The 14,797-nt window shown below is 43.6% G+C and overlaps 1 protein-coding gene across 1 annotated transcript in view; it reads right to left on the bottom strand.

Annotated features, from left to right (window-relative positions):
- The window catches only part of PAH (phenylalanine hydroxylase), a 36,834-nt gene that overhangs the window by 14,434 nt on the left and 7,603 nt on the right, over positions 1 to 14,797 (bottom strand). The window contains exons 3-4 of the mRNA XM_027881126.1: positions 7,856 to 8,039; positions 1,400 to 1,488 (exon numbers count right to left, since the gene is read on the bottom strand). Coding sequence (XP_027736927.1) covers positions 1,400 to 1,488; positions 7,856 to 8,039 — 273 coding nt within the window. The remainder of the gene's footprint in view (positions 1 to 1,399; positions 1,489 to 7,855; positions 8,040 to 14,797) is intronic.

Below are 14,797 nucleotides of genomic sequence, written 5' to 3'. Positions count from 1 at the left end.
AGTTCCTCAGGGCTAGGGATGCCTTCAGCATTTGGAGTATAGAAAAATCCTCCCACACTAGGATGCACTGCGACAAGGCAAATGGGAACAGCTCACTGGGCACCACGGTCATTCATAAATGTATCTCTTAGTGGTGAACAGCACAGCTCGACTGAGAGACCATGAAACACAACAAAGTACAGGAGACGGCTGAAGTAGAGTGTAAATCTCAATGTGAATTAAAAAGAGGCAGCCAATGGCCAAGATTAACCCTTCACAGAGGTCACTGTGATCACATTCCTTATATCACTTTAACTACTAAAAACACAGGTTTCTCTAATTTCTCTTCTGCACTCTGTAGACCGTCACACCTATTTACCCCATCAGCTGGCTTTCTCTTTTAAGGCACAAGTGCTCACTGAATAATTCTAGGAACTGGAGGAGAGATGCTTCATTCCTTTTAGTATATTTTTCTTTTTTCAAATACAATCTTGGTCTATTCCCACATGACACACAAGGGGGCCATTGGCTCAGTGTATCTCCTTTCATTCTGCCTTTCATATGACCACACTGAACATCATGAATCATTGTACATGGTACATAACACATCTTGAATTAAGCAATAGGTAGTGAATGACTAATCACTCCATCTCAATTAAACTAATAGCAGCAATTTTTGTTGCACTGCATGTAATTTATTTATAATCACCCTATCTCAATTAAACTAATAGCTGCAATTTCTGGTGCACTGTGTGGAACTGTGTGTTTTGACAATGAAAACAAGTTGTTGTTTGCTTGGAGAGGGAATAGAGGCAGAAAATATTCTTGTATCTGAAAAAACTGAAAAACCACAAAACAAATTTTTTTTTATCAGCTAAGTCAATGAACAAAGCTTTCTGATGCTACCATTTAAACCACAAACTTTTTGAACCAAGAACCTTTTCTTTTATCGTGTCTCACTATACAAGTGAGACACATCACATTTAACAACCACATAACAACACACTAAGTTAAATCGTGTGTATATAATCAAGGATGAAAAAAGTCTTCTATCTCTGGGCTATGATATGTTGCTTCTGAAATTTTTCTTGTTAGTGATACACAAAATGAGTCTGAAGTGACCACATCAGAGTCACCTGGGAAAACTAGATGTGCCCTTCTGGTTGTCCTGTGCTCTGATGACCACTGATGACTTTTAGATACTCCTGGTATGTTCTCAGTTAAAGCAACCTGCTGTTTAATTTACTTCATAACCAGGGATTAGGTTGATTCTAACTCTAAAAATGTGGTCCCACCCTTGTCCTATACCATGTGAGACTTAGTCTACTAGATCTGTACTAAAGCAGAGCGAATGTAAATGAGAGAAACATCTGTCCTAGCAACTAGAAAAAAAGCTAAAAAAAAAAAAAAAAGCTCTTACAGGATGATCAGCATCCAATTCTGCTCCGTAGCTTAGGATCTGATTGGCGAACCTGTCCAGCTCCTGGATACTTCTTGGGAACCATGGCACTGCAAAACAGAAAAGAAATAGAGACTGCTATGTTTGTTTGTAATTTGGTTTGGGGGCACTTTCTGATCTTTCCATTTTTTCATCATAAACATAAAGAAATATATGCAAGGGGCTAAATTCTTTGGGCAGCAATCCCTTTTCCTGTAGTAGGAAAAAGAACCAACTGTGCAAGTTGTCTTGAGTTTGTGGCTGTTTTGCCCTGTTGGAAGAATACAGAGCATCAAGAGTATCTAACCCTTGGTGCAGAGCTGCCTTGTAATATTTATGGGTTTCTGTTTACTACTTCTGGTCTCTTGGCTTATCAAAACATGGGAATTTTTCCCCATAGCTAGAATTTTTCCCCCTTTCAAAGGGACAACAAGAAACTGCACAACAGGGATACAGAATTATTTGACTCTCTAAAAATCTCTTTCTGAGACCTATATGGTGACCTCACTTGAACAAGGATTCTGAAATAAAATGATAAATGGCACTATAATACTCCCAACCAGCACTGTATTACTACAGTCATTATACAATAACGCATTCACTTGATTAACATTCTTGGTCTGTCTTCTATTGCCTTGTAACTCATACACTATACATGCTGCCTGTGGCACAGCCAGCATGTGAGAAGGGACCACATTGACTACACAGCATGTAATGTCCATGGGACCCTCCCCTTAAATAAGAATATAAAGTGAAGGACAAAGAAAAATCACAGGGATTTGCTAATTTGACATGTTGAGACTGAGAAAAGGAGAAGTTAAGTGTTTTCATGGCAATTGCAACACTGAGAGGCTCTTTGCATCTCCTAGGCACATAGAGCAGTCATCCTGGGTCCAACCTCCTTCCCAGAGCCAGAAGTGCATTCACCCAGCGGTGTAGGCAGTCTCCTGACACATATCCCCTTGACAGAAAAAGGTCTGTCACACTTGCAGTGGCTGTACCAGGCAGCAGCCCTCCCTTCTTCTTCTCCTCCAAGATGATCTAGCTGTATATCAAGCCAGGCCACCACTGGGCCTGGCCACCCCATCCCTCTGCAACGTTGAGACAGGAAAGCTCAGTGGAGGGAGCACAGTAACCATGGGTCCTTGCCAAGTTATCACTTTGGGAAGTGCATCACTAGCATCACTACCAGGTAGCACTGGCAGATGAGCATATCTTGGGAGCTGCTAGCTCTGCTGTGTTCAGCTTGCTCGGGTCTCCCTTCTGTTGCCTCATTCTTACGTTTTTGCCCTTCTGATCAAGGCTGCCTGCATCTTTCCCCTTTCCTTCTGTCCAAGTCAGAGTCAGTTGTCTAGCCTAAATGTCATCTAGCCTGTGATGAACTTCTGACAAATACAAGTAATTGTTCTTTGAGCCCAAATATACATCTGTCTCCAGGAAACTCTGCAGCACTTAGGTCTATCATTTCTTTACATGCAATATGAAAAATTACTATCTTTTTTTTTAAACTTGATTATTTCATCTGTTGTTAATTAGATCCTGCATATAAACATCATTTTTGTCATTCATTTTTTCCAGGTCACCTAGGAATTTATATCTCCCTGTCAGATCCTCCATCTACTCTCTGTTTTCCTAGCTTTTCCTGTGTATTTTAGACGCAGAAACCATGGGCTATCTCATGGTACTCCCATGACCTCCCTCTGCACCACTTTCAGTTCTCCTTTTTCTGTTGAAAGGATACAAGACCTTCATCTGAGGATGTACTCCATGCTCAGGCCATGGAATCATGTCCCACATGCTCCCCACACTGAGTACAAGTCAGCAATATGTACTTCAAATCTAACATGACCCAAAGATCCTCTGATCCAAGACCAGGGGCAGTCTCTATTCATAAAAGGTTTGCAAGTAATTTAGTGACTTTCTTGCACAAATAGGCATTGCTTGCTCAGCCAGTGCTTGGAAAACAGCTCAATCCCTTCTGTAGCGTTTTGCTTAGCTGGGAGGACTGCCACTCAGCCATATCCCCCCATCTTGTTTTGTGTGTTGCGCCAAGTGAACCTGATCTCCAGGACTATTCAGCCACGCTTTCTGCAGAGCCCAACTATATGGGGGGAGCACTTGAGGGTTTCTACAAGTCACCTGCACAGAGGTGCTGGAGCAGCAACAGCAGGTCACACTTTGGCTCAGCCCCATGCAGAGTGCCCACTGCCCCTGACCTACCGTCCCAAGGCCAGCCTGGCTCCAAGCAGCACTCCTGCTTGGGAGCCTTCAGATTTGTTTCAGGCAGGCCACAGAAAGCAGGCAGCTGGTGGCTGTGGGCCAGGAAGATCCCAGACCGCCTGGGCTCCCCGGGCTGCAGAGACCCTTCAGGGTGCTCAGCGGTGCTCCAGCTGTGCTTCGCCTTCTTCCGCACAGCAGAAGTGGGATTTGGTCCACTCTCTCCAAGATGTGCGCCCTTCTGCTTTACCCTAAAAACCAGACCTGAACAAGTCACTAGATGGCAGCAGCAGACCCAGGAAGATCTTCCCCGCATGCATTTCTTTGCTGCTGGATGTACAGCTACTTCTCTTATTTGCTCCAGAAATACTCTGTCACCTTGTTGTTAGAAACTTTCCTGCACCTCCAACCCCTTGAGTTAAACTAGTCAGATGGGGGAGTAGAAAAAGGTGTGTTTAATCCCTAGAGAGGCGTCACTACTTACATCATGCGTAGGGTGAGCACAGGCAGCCATCCTGCCCCTGTTTTTTTATGTGGGTTTATCTCCTGGCTCTATCCCTGAGTTTTGTGTGATGGTGGGGGACTCTCTCCACTGTGCTTCAGGCTCCCCACTATCAAGCTGGGCTGAGATACACTGGTAAATATTTTTAGATTAGGCACTGCCTGGCACTCCCACAACAAAGGACTTGTCAGTGTCAGAATGAATAACCACTCTTCTCAGGGATGCACCATGACCTGAAGGGTCCAGGCTGCATAGACAAATTCGTGGAGGCTGAAGTCTGAGCTGGATTTTGGCAGTGATGGTTGTGGGGCTTTGTTTGCCTGAATCAGAAAGGTGTCAGGAGCAAGGTTTGAATCGTTGCAACTTCAAGGGATAAAATGGATGTATAACAGGGACTTACTTTCATTAAATACAATTTTTTTCTCAAGATTGCCAAAGTACTTTGTGCGGAGCTCACAATAAACTACAAAAAAACTGACTCCAGGCTGATATGGTATCAGTTGCAGGTGTGGACATGGGTGACTTGTTTTTCCCCTACACAGGAGCAGTACCTTATCTTCCTGGCATGCAGCTCCTGCAGGGCAGAAATCTACTGATCCTGTCTACCCAAACACCAGCAGCAGCAAAAGAAAGCAGCTCTGAGTTTAGAGCTGGCTGAAAGTGGCAGGCTATGAAAGGGAAATCCCGAAGATATTTACTGTTACTTGCACCAGCATAACTGATGTTAAGTTGGGTCCTGGAAAGTCCTGAGCCTTCTCAGCTCTTATGGAAATCCAAAAGATTCTGAGCACAGACCTCGGACAGACACTGCATCAAGTCCATACAGCCCTCGCATGGGGGACCAGGGTGCACAAGGGCTACTGGGTCTTCTGCCTAACTGTGGAGTGCCAGGAGACTGTCCCCAGCCCTCTCAGAAACTATTTAAAAGATCAAATCAAATTACCCCCTGGCTGCTACTATTCCATATTTTGTTTGCAACATCCTCCTCCAGCCTGTTTGCCAGACTCACTGTCTGTCTGCACAGCCATTAATGAATTGCCAGGGCAAGCTGTTGCAACACAGGGTCTCTGTGAAGGTCTGAGGAGCAAACGTGGGCTGATCAGTAATAAATATTGATTTGTCTGTAAATGAAACAGCAGCATTTATGGAACCATGCTGGACACCCAAGTGGTGACCAAATTACTGTGGGGTCAAATGCTTAGCAGAATGCTAATAAGCCATTTATATGAGAGGCAGCAAAGTAGGGGCAGAGAGGACTTCTGCAGAACTCCTCCATTTGGACTATTGTGAGGAGGGTCAAAGACAGGTCTATGCAATTTATAGCAGTTCAAGGCCCAGGTTTATCCCAGTTTTAAACAGTCTCAGATGCTTTAGCCAGCCTCGGGGTTTAGCAAACAAGGCCCCTACAGAACCACAGCTCCTAGCTTGTCTTAGAAATGCAATAAATTGTCTGCATTTCCCTAATGCTGCAACAGAATAATATTTAATTATTTTTATTCATGGGCTCCAAGTGAACTGCAGATAGCCAGCTTGTTTCCAAAAAGAGCCATGAACAGATGCACTGTGTTTGCACAACAAATCTTTCCATCTGTACAAAGGGCTTTTGGTCCAGGAACTACCAACCCTTCTCATCTGAAGCTCTAAAGCTACATTTGGATTTAGAGCATTTTGCTGGCCTGCTCTCAGCTAAAATTACACTGTTGAACCAAATCTGGTATTTGTGTCTGTTTGAATGTGTTGATTATATTTTGCATTTAGTTGAGAAAAAAAACCAGCAACCTAAAAGCAGTTAAAGTGACAAAAAAAATAGCAAGAAAAAGGAAAAAGCCATTCATTTATCCTTTGCCCAATAAAGCACATATGCGTGTGTAACACTGAACTGTAGAGAAGGGACAGAATACAGAAATTTCCTCTGAGTGTCCACAAAGCAGTGCCCTAAGAATGATACTGTGTGCTTCCTACAGGAAACAGCAAAATAGTTTTTTTCTTTCTCAAATCATGAGCATGAGAAAAATGAATACTTAGCAGGGAAAGAATGAGAGCATCTTTAGGCAGCAGTAAAAGAACCAGTCCCATGGGATCCCAGACTGCCTGCAGAAGAAAACATTCTCAGCTTTTACCTGCCCACTGAGAGGAATGTGGCAATATCCCCATAAACCATATTTCTGAGATGTTGCTCCCTGGGTGCATACTTTTCTAGTTCTGTGTTTTGGGAATAAGATTTCACATAAGCACACCCATGGACTGTGACCAGATTTGCCAGGAGGATACATTTGAAAGGCAAGCTGGCCAAAAAGGCACCACAAGGCCTGTTATTTGTTAATGCCATCACTGATAAAGGACAGCATCTTACCACACTTCCTACAGCTTGGGCTGTTCCGATCTCAGTCTGCCCTTGTAGCTGCCTTAGACCAGAATTTGCCACCCACAGTTCATCCCCTAAGCAGGGCTTGTTTGACCTTTCAAAATATGGTTCTTTGGGGATTTCAGTTTGACTGGACCCTTACTATTTGTGAGAGGAGTTGAAACTGAAAAAAAAAGGGAAAGGGCAAAAAGAAATATCAGTCTTCCTCTGTCTCGTCAGCAACAGATTGCTCCCACTTTATATTATTTCTGAATTACTGAAACTAACAAACAAACACAAGTTATCCTCTCAGACAGAAAGGGATAAAGTCCCTTTCTGAAGCACTGACAGGATAATCTAGCTCAAAAAACCCTTTGATCAACACAGTAACATGCAGTGAAATCCTAATCCTACAGCTGACCGCAGGAGTTTTGATTTCTGTGAGGTCAGAATTTCACACCCAAGACTTTCTTGAATGATATTTAGAGCCGTATCTCTATCCGACTCTGGTCTATGCTTATACAACACTCCATTATTTATAAGGTTTATTATTTACTTCTTCATAATAACTAGAAAAATATAAGTAATGTTAAGTCCTGCTAGGTCCTGTAGCTTTCTTCTAGAAATTAAAAAGGTCCCAATAGTGAACCTCTTTGATTTGACATGATCATAAATCACCTAATCAACCTTTTGTACCTTCGTCTCATGAATGGAGAGAACTGACTCCAAAGAGTATCTGACTTCTTCTTTTTCATCTTCAAATGTAATGTCATGGCTAGGACACAAAGGAAATGGTAAAAGGATTACCAGCACTGATCTCAAGAAGGTATTAAAGTCCTTTCATGTCGTTCCTAGGAAGGAAGAGGAAGATCCAGACCTAAAGTATTTAAAGTCTGAAATCCTATTAAAATCACATCTGTTATCTGAAGAGGCGTTTAAGTATGTCTCGGACTAGCTGCTGGGCAGCCACCACTTTACCAAGCAGCCTCAACTCCAGCAAATCTCTGAGAATTAGGAGCATGAAAACAACTCACAAAATATTTCCTTATTTCCCTCCAAAGGTAGAATTGCAACTGGCCTCACTGGGATTTCCTACAGTAACAGAGTTAGTCCTGCTCACACCAAAGTGCATGGCAGAGTCTCCCTAATTTTCCAGGAGACCTAGTCAGAAGCATGGCAAAAGATGAAGCATGGCAGTTTACACTGCCAGAAAATCTCTAAATGAGAAAGCTTACAGTATAGGCAAAATAGGCAGAGAGAGAGAAATGTAGCCACAGGTTCCAAGAGGATCTCCTTTACTATGGGAAAAATAAGTAATTCCTGTATGTGACACAAATATTCCTTGTCAGTGTTAGCCTTGTCAGTGTATCCTTACCAGTGTCCTTCTTCTTTGTTCGTGAAAGCTCATGGACTGTTGCTCCAATATCACTTCTCAAGGATTTGATGATCTTATCCAGTGCTGGGACATTCTTGCCTTCTAAGTTAATGAAGAACTCGTACTCATCTTTGTTGAGACGGGAAGGTCGGGACTCAATATGGGTCAGGTTTATACCTTTTTCCTATGAGAAAAAGAAATTTTATTGCCACAGGGTTTGGGAGAGGGAATATGACATAAAAGCTGGATAAACACGTGTCAGTCAAGAAACCATACTATACAATCCAAACAACTCAAAAGCAGACACTTACCTCTTAGGGCCACTGAACTGAGGATTTTCACAACAGAGAGAGGGACAGAAAGGAAAAATGAAAAGTATGTGGGATTCCCCCTCATAAAGCTTAGAAAAAGGTGGAAGCAGGATACAAGTTGTAAACAAGCTTTGTATTCTAAATGGTGGCTCCAGTACCTGAAGTATGTAATGAGAGCCCACCTGTGTCGACAAGCACATTTCCCAAGGATCAACACAGAAAGTAGGCATTCCACCTGTAGGGTACCCTCTCATGAGAAACTGAATGCTGCACTTGTGAACATCTTGAAAGAAGACTGGAAAAACAAGCAGCTGTGCACCCTGTGAGATAAGCTTCTGACAAACCACTGCACAGTCACCTGCAAAGCCACCTGCACGATTTCCAGGGCTGTGAGCAGCTGCTGGGCAGAGATCCAGTGGGAAACATGGATTTGCACCAAAAAAAAAAAGGCAGCCCAGGTTTGTGCAAATAAAAACATGGGTGTTTTAAGTCAAAGAATCACAGAGTTGCTGAGGTTGGATGGGACCTCTGGAGATCAGTTAGTCCAACAAATTGCTCAGGCAGGTTCTGCTAGAGCAGATTGCTCAGGGCTGCGTCCAGTCGAGTTTTGAGACTCCTCAGTATGTCTGGTACTGCTCCAAAATCTAATCACAGAAAATATTTTTTTTATCTTGGGAACTGGTATTCTGTCTCACCAAATATCTTTGCTGACCATCAGCAGTGTCTTCTAGCTCTGAAGAAAGAGTTCATTGGCAACTAAAGTTTTGATGACTAGAGACAGTGGGAACCTGACCTCAGACATGCCACCATGCTGACATGTGAGCAACAAGTAGCTAAAAATCATATTTTTCCAGTCACTTCAGCAAAAGTCTGGGACAATCTACCTCAGTTTAGCTGAACTAAAATGTTTTCCTGAGAACTGTATTTTGAATATGAAAATATTGCTTGCTTTTTTTTTTTTCTTCTGAGAAGAACCTTTTAAACAGGTTTCGGTGGGCACTGACTTTGCCAGCTGACCATCCTGTCAGTCTCACACTGAAGCTGAAGACACAGAATGACAGGGCCAGGTCTGGGCTTCTGTCCCCTGAGAGGAATATACAAATCCTTGGAGGAAATCTGGGCCTGAAGATCAGAGAATCATAGAATCATCAACCCCAGAAGAGTCAGAGGAGGTGACATATGGTGATCAGCAGACCTGGAGAAGCTTTTGTTCTGCTTCTTTCAAACTAAAGAAAACCCCAAACTACACGGGGTGAGGTGATGGCCCTGGTGGTGTCAGTGTCAACCCCCAGTTGTAGAGAGGTCAGGAATTCATCCATGAAGTAACACTGTGAGGATCTACTTGTGACCTACAGGGAAGAAAGAGGGAACCTTTTTTATCTCTACATCCCTCTGTGTGAGCCTCCAAATCCTTTAAGGTTTTCTTTTCTCCTCTCAGTTCTTGCACAGTACAGGAGGGCATCTGGCCATCAGTGGCAAAGGCGTCATTTACTCCACCACAAAAGGCAGTTTATTACTTGATAGGAAACACACACGTGATTCCTCTGTTTCCTGAGCAATGCACGCTACAGATGAAGTTAAATTGTTTGGCTAGATACCAATACAATAAGCTGAAAAGGTCAAAAGCGCATTCACCAACCGCTGCTCTAGAGAGATGACGGGGGTGGATCCCTCCTCGTGGGGCCATCTGGGAGGGAGAATGGCTGCCACTGTCCTTGGCCCCCAAGACAATTTGTTTTAGGCCTCCAAAGCCCCATTTCCCAAACAGACTGCACATTGTATCCTCTGCTCGGTGAGGGGCTGGGAGCTTCTGACAGAGAGCAGGCGCAGGGGACTGCCAGCCCCTCTGCTGTGGCCACTCTGTGGGGAGCAGTGCATCGGCGTGGTCTGGCACCTGGAGCTTGGGGCATTCTGCTGCTCTGCACAGACTTTCAGGAAGGTGGAGAGTGGGTGCAAAACCTCTTCCTGCCAAAGGCTCGTCGCAGGCACACTGAGGTGTTGCTTTACTTTCACTTTGTGGTGATGTGTAGGGGTGTTGTATTCTGTCTCTCTGTAGATTCACAGGCAAATGGGGTCCCAAGCCCTGACAAGGCTTTCTACATCATGCAGAGGCTGTGATAACATGGACCCATCTTCAGTGACTGTTATTTCCTACTTCCCTCTTCCACCCACAATTGTTCATCCCTGCCTCAGCATCCCTCCCCTGGAGATAGCAGAGCTGTTTGAGAGATCATAGAATCACAGAACCATAAAATAGTTTGGGTTGGCAGGGACATTTAAAGGTCATCTAGTCCAACCCCTCTGCAATGAGCAGAGGCATCTTCTGCTACATCAGATTGCTCATAGCCCCATTCAGCCTGACCTTGAATGTTTCCAGGGATGAGGCATCCCCCACCTCTCTGGGCAAACCATGCCGGTGTCTCACCATCCTCATGGTCAAAAGTGTCTTCCTTATGTCTAGTCCGAACCTACCCTCTTCTAGTTTAAAACTATTACTCCGTACTCTGTCACAAAACACCCTGCTGAAAGGTATGTCTCCATCTTTCTTACAGGCCCCCTTTAAGTACTGAAAGGCCAGAATAAGTTCACCCCAGCACCTTCTCTTCTCCAGACTGAAGATACCTGTATCCCTTTTTTTTTTTTTGACCAGATGACTTTTCCTCTGTACCAGCTCTCCAACCTGGCTCAGTGAGCAACTGCAAAGACAGCAGTGCCCACAAAACTAAGGGAAAGAAAAAGGGGGGAAAAAAGGAAGACAGGTAGGAAGTAGCTCATGGAGAGAGTGACCTCCTTTCTTACACTTGAGATAAGCAGGACACCCTCATGCAGACTGTCAAGCTGCTTTGCTGTTTATTGAGGGGTATCTGCCACTCAGCAATATGCGGAGCCAGCCCGATACCTCTTTGTACCAAGGCTTTAGGACCTCACAACAGAAGAAGCTAAAGGGAGAACCCTTCTGGTGACTGTTTCCAGAGCAAGAATTCAGCAGCATATGTCCAATTTCCTCAAGTCGCACTCCCGGAGAAACATGTTCTCATATGCTGTGCCTTACTACTAAGCCATGGATTTCAAAATATTTACAGTGGTTCTGTTACTAGAGTTGTTTTACAAATCTCAATTTCATTCTAGTCCAACTACTCCATCTAGTGTTTAATCTTCATAATTTCACATTGTTCAAAACTATTTTGTATCCTTGATATTGGCAAATCTTGCAATTGCATCAGGTTTCTCACAGTAGCTGATGCTTATTTAAAGCTCCAGCTTCTGGAGACAAATGGCTACTTGAGAAAGTCAGCTAATAAAAGTTCTTCCAGTTTTCTGAGCTATTTTTTGTTGCTGGAACCTAATTTCTAACCTAACTGGTTTGGGAAGATCTGGGATGTCATATATTCGAGGCTGGATTCACACCTGAACTAGTAACATTGGTCTCTTCTGACTTTCCTATTTTAGAGCTGGTGGGAATCAGATGAGCCCAGGGATTGAGACTATAGAAAGAAGTCTCAAGACACATTCTCAGAGCTCAAAAAGCAAGTTAGAATTTAGTTCTAAGCAAGTTAGAAGGGGACAGTGACACAGAAATCAAATTACAACATGGACAATGGTGGAAGCAGGGGGGAGTTTGCCCATGCCTGCCTTACCCCACAGTGCTGGATCTCAGCCTTGGTTCCCTCTGGTTCCTTGGTTCCCTCTGGTCCTTTAGAACCCTGGGTTCTTCCTGCTATGAAGCAGCTCCAGCCCCTTCCACAGGTTATTCTAGTTATGCCATCCCAACTGAGCATCTCCTACACTGCAGCTGCCCCACACCAGCAGGGTAAAATCAGCCTGGTGTTACACTACACAGGCAGTCTTGCAGAAGTCATTGTAGGAGAGAATTTAGTCACACCCTCAGAGAGTTTAATGACCTGGTTGTTGGAAAAGGAAAGTTGTGTTTTCATAGCTACATGAGGAAGCCATCAGTAGGGATGGATACTTTTTTGGGAAAGTTATGAGCTACTACTTTCCATGTTATTCGTATGTCCTTCTGTTTATGCAATACTAAATGCTCCTGTACACGGTTCTAAAACTAAGTACAGCTGTTAAGCTCAGCTGCAGCTTGTTTTCATGACTGTTGTCATTAATTAAGTTTGGCTTCATCAGGAGATCCCATGTTGTTACCAGATGAAGAACTCTTGACAACACTGGTGCCGCTAATCAACATTCAGTGAGAATTTGGGTGAAATCTCCCAAGACAAAGATTTGCTTGCACTTTCTGGTACCAAAAAAAAAGGTGATTGTTCTTTTAACCCTTCCCACGGTGTAGTTCAGGGTTTCCTGGAGGAGGACACTTTCAGAAGCACAAGTAGAAGCCCAGTGCCTAATTTTCACAGGCGATCAGGGAACTTAGGAAGCTCCTGTGGTGGCTTCAGCCACAGATTCCCAAAATGAAGGCAAAGGCAACCATCTGGTTCAGCTTTACTGCCCAAGGGGCTGCTTCTCTGCTGAAGACAGTACTTCTCCATATTCTTCACATCTGCTAGGGTCTTCCTTCCAAGCTTGTGGAGGCAAAGTAACCCAGAGCAGGTCCCTGCCAGCAAACAGCTCCAGAGAGCAGCTGGCCCTCGAGGAGCCCCTGGTGTCCATCACTCAGCAGTTCTGTTCCAACCCTGAAATTTGGCATGAGGCTTTCAGCACAATCTAGCTACAAAACACATGGAGCAGGACAAACCACAAACATGTGGCACTGCACGAGCACCTACCAGGAGGGCACTCCTCTCTTTAAACTCATATTGGTTTGTTAGATCAAGAAGTCCTGCTCTCCTGCCCCTAGGGCCAGAGATAAGACTGAGGACATGGCTTTGGAGCAGTGTAATAAAAGGATTATAGCTGTGCATATATACAATATAATGAAAAAAATGGGTCTTGTGGTAGGGGCATGCCTGGCATGTTCACCTATCACTGTAGACACTTCCAACACACCCCCTGGCCAAAGTGACTGCTCTCTTCCACTTATTTGGAAACAACTCAAACCACTGCAGAGCCAATACCTTCCCAAGGGACAAAGAGGTAACAGTCATGTTGGACTTTCTGTTGGGTGAAGTTCCTAAACAGAAAAAGAACAGAGTCATCTCTGCTGGCTCTTGAAGTGCAGAGTCTCATTTAGCCTGTTACTCCCATCCTGTCCTACCATGGAGCAGTAACTTCCATGAAACAATAACTTACTCTGGGAGCAGGAGTACTTAGTGCAAATCAATGGGGCTGCTTTTGAGCTAGAGCCCTACCCACTGATGGTACCTACTCCACTTCTACTGGAGTCCTGCTCTGTATTTGAGAAGATTCCATCAGTGAAGAAAGGATAGAAGGTTCCTCTCTGAGAATAGGTTGAGCAAACTTGTAATATATTCCAATGTTTGCCAGTTAATACAGCTGAAAATCTCCTGCTACTTTTTCCATCAGAAAAAGAACTTCAGATAAGATTAATGTATTCACAAGTTCATGTGGAAAATCTGCAAATAAGACTGAAAGCAATCCTTTTTACATATGGAAATGTCCATATTTTTAATGATTAATTTAATTATAGAAAGGCCAATCTTTTAGGAAGAACGACTTTTTTTTTTTTTTTTTCACTTTTTTTTTCTTTCGGAATGGAAAAAGTGATCTCGATTTCAATGGGCTTTTATCATTACAGAGAAAAAAACATTTCTACCAAGGGTTAACCTGAAATGCTCAGGTTTGCTTTTTCAGTTTCAAAAGGAAATGTTAAAGATTTCTCTCTTTTCTTGACCTGCAGTTATACTCTGTAACTTTTTGATGTGAAACAAAAAAGAAACATAATTTCACAATGGCTATTCTGTCTTCCTTATTTTAAGCATGATATTTTACTTATGTGCGATGTGCTGTTTCAGGCTAAGGTATTTATTCAAGACTTCCTAGTTATCATATTCTGTAATAGCATGACACAAATAAACAGCACATGGCTGCACCAACCAGTACCTCAGTGTATAGCAGGGCCTATTAAAATGATGTTAGTGTAAAAACCCTGCTGATGGGTTTATGCTGTCTCTACAGCCATGCTCAAGCCTGTAATGAGGACTGAGGTGTTGGCCCAGCAAAGCCCATAATGAAGCTGTATGCATGCTAGGGTACATAAATATTATGGACAAATAGGCTTTTCAAGTGCAAAATAATTGGGTTTGATAAGCAAAAAGGGATTGTTTGCCACATCCCAGTATAGAAACAGAGCATCTGGTGTGGAAGCAAAGTGGATTCAGTTTTAACAATCTGCTTATTGCAGGACAGGGTTGAGCTGCTGACATGTTACAGCACATATCAGAGTGAGAGTCTGGCCCTGCAGACACGTGTCTCCACGGGAAAGGTGAAGAGACTGCAGAGACTGCACTGTCAGCAGCAGACCAGGAGGAACAGATTCATGCAGTCAGGCAAGGATTTGAAAACAGGAGAGGGGACAAGAGCCAGGGGTCGGAAAAGCTTAGGAGCCTGCCGAAGTCTGGTGTTTGGAGGGGTCTTCCCAAGTACTGGTTTTTGTTAGAGTGTGAGACTGGGAAAGGACTCCCCTCCTGCTCAAAGTGGATGTTAAACTCTTCCCTAGACATGGTCTGTGCTTTTAGAGATGGAAATGCTTTCCACATATAGT

Source organism: Empidonax traillii, unplaced genomic scaffold (assembly GCF_003031625.1).
Source record: "Empidonax traillii isolate 1590-97213 ecotype Southwest subspecies unplaced genomic scaffold, ASM303162v1 scaffold84:size2688230, whole genome shotgun sequence".
NCBI lineage: Eukaryota > Metazoa > Chordata > Aves > Passeriformes > Tyrannidae > Empidonax > Empidonax traillii.
Note: the sequence above shows the minus strand (reverse complement) of the source record. Positions and strands in the feature narration are given on the sequence as shown.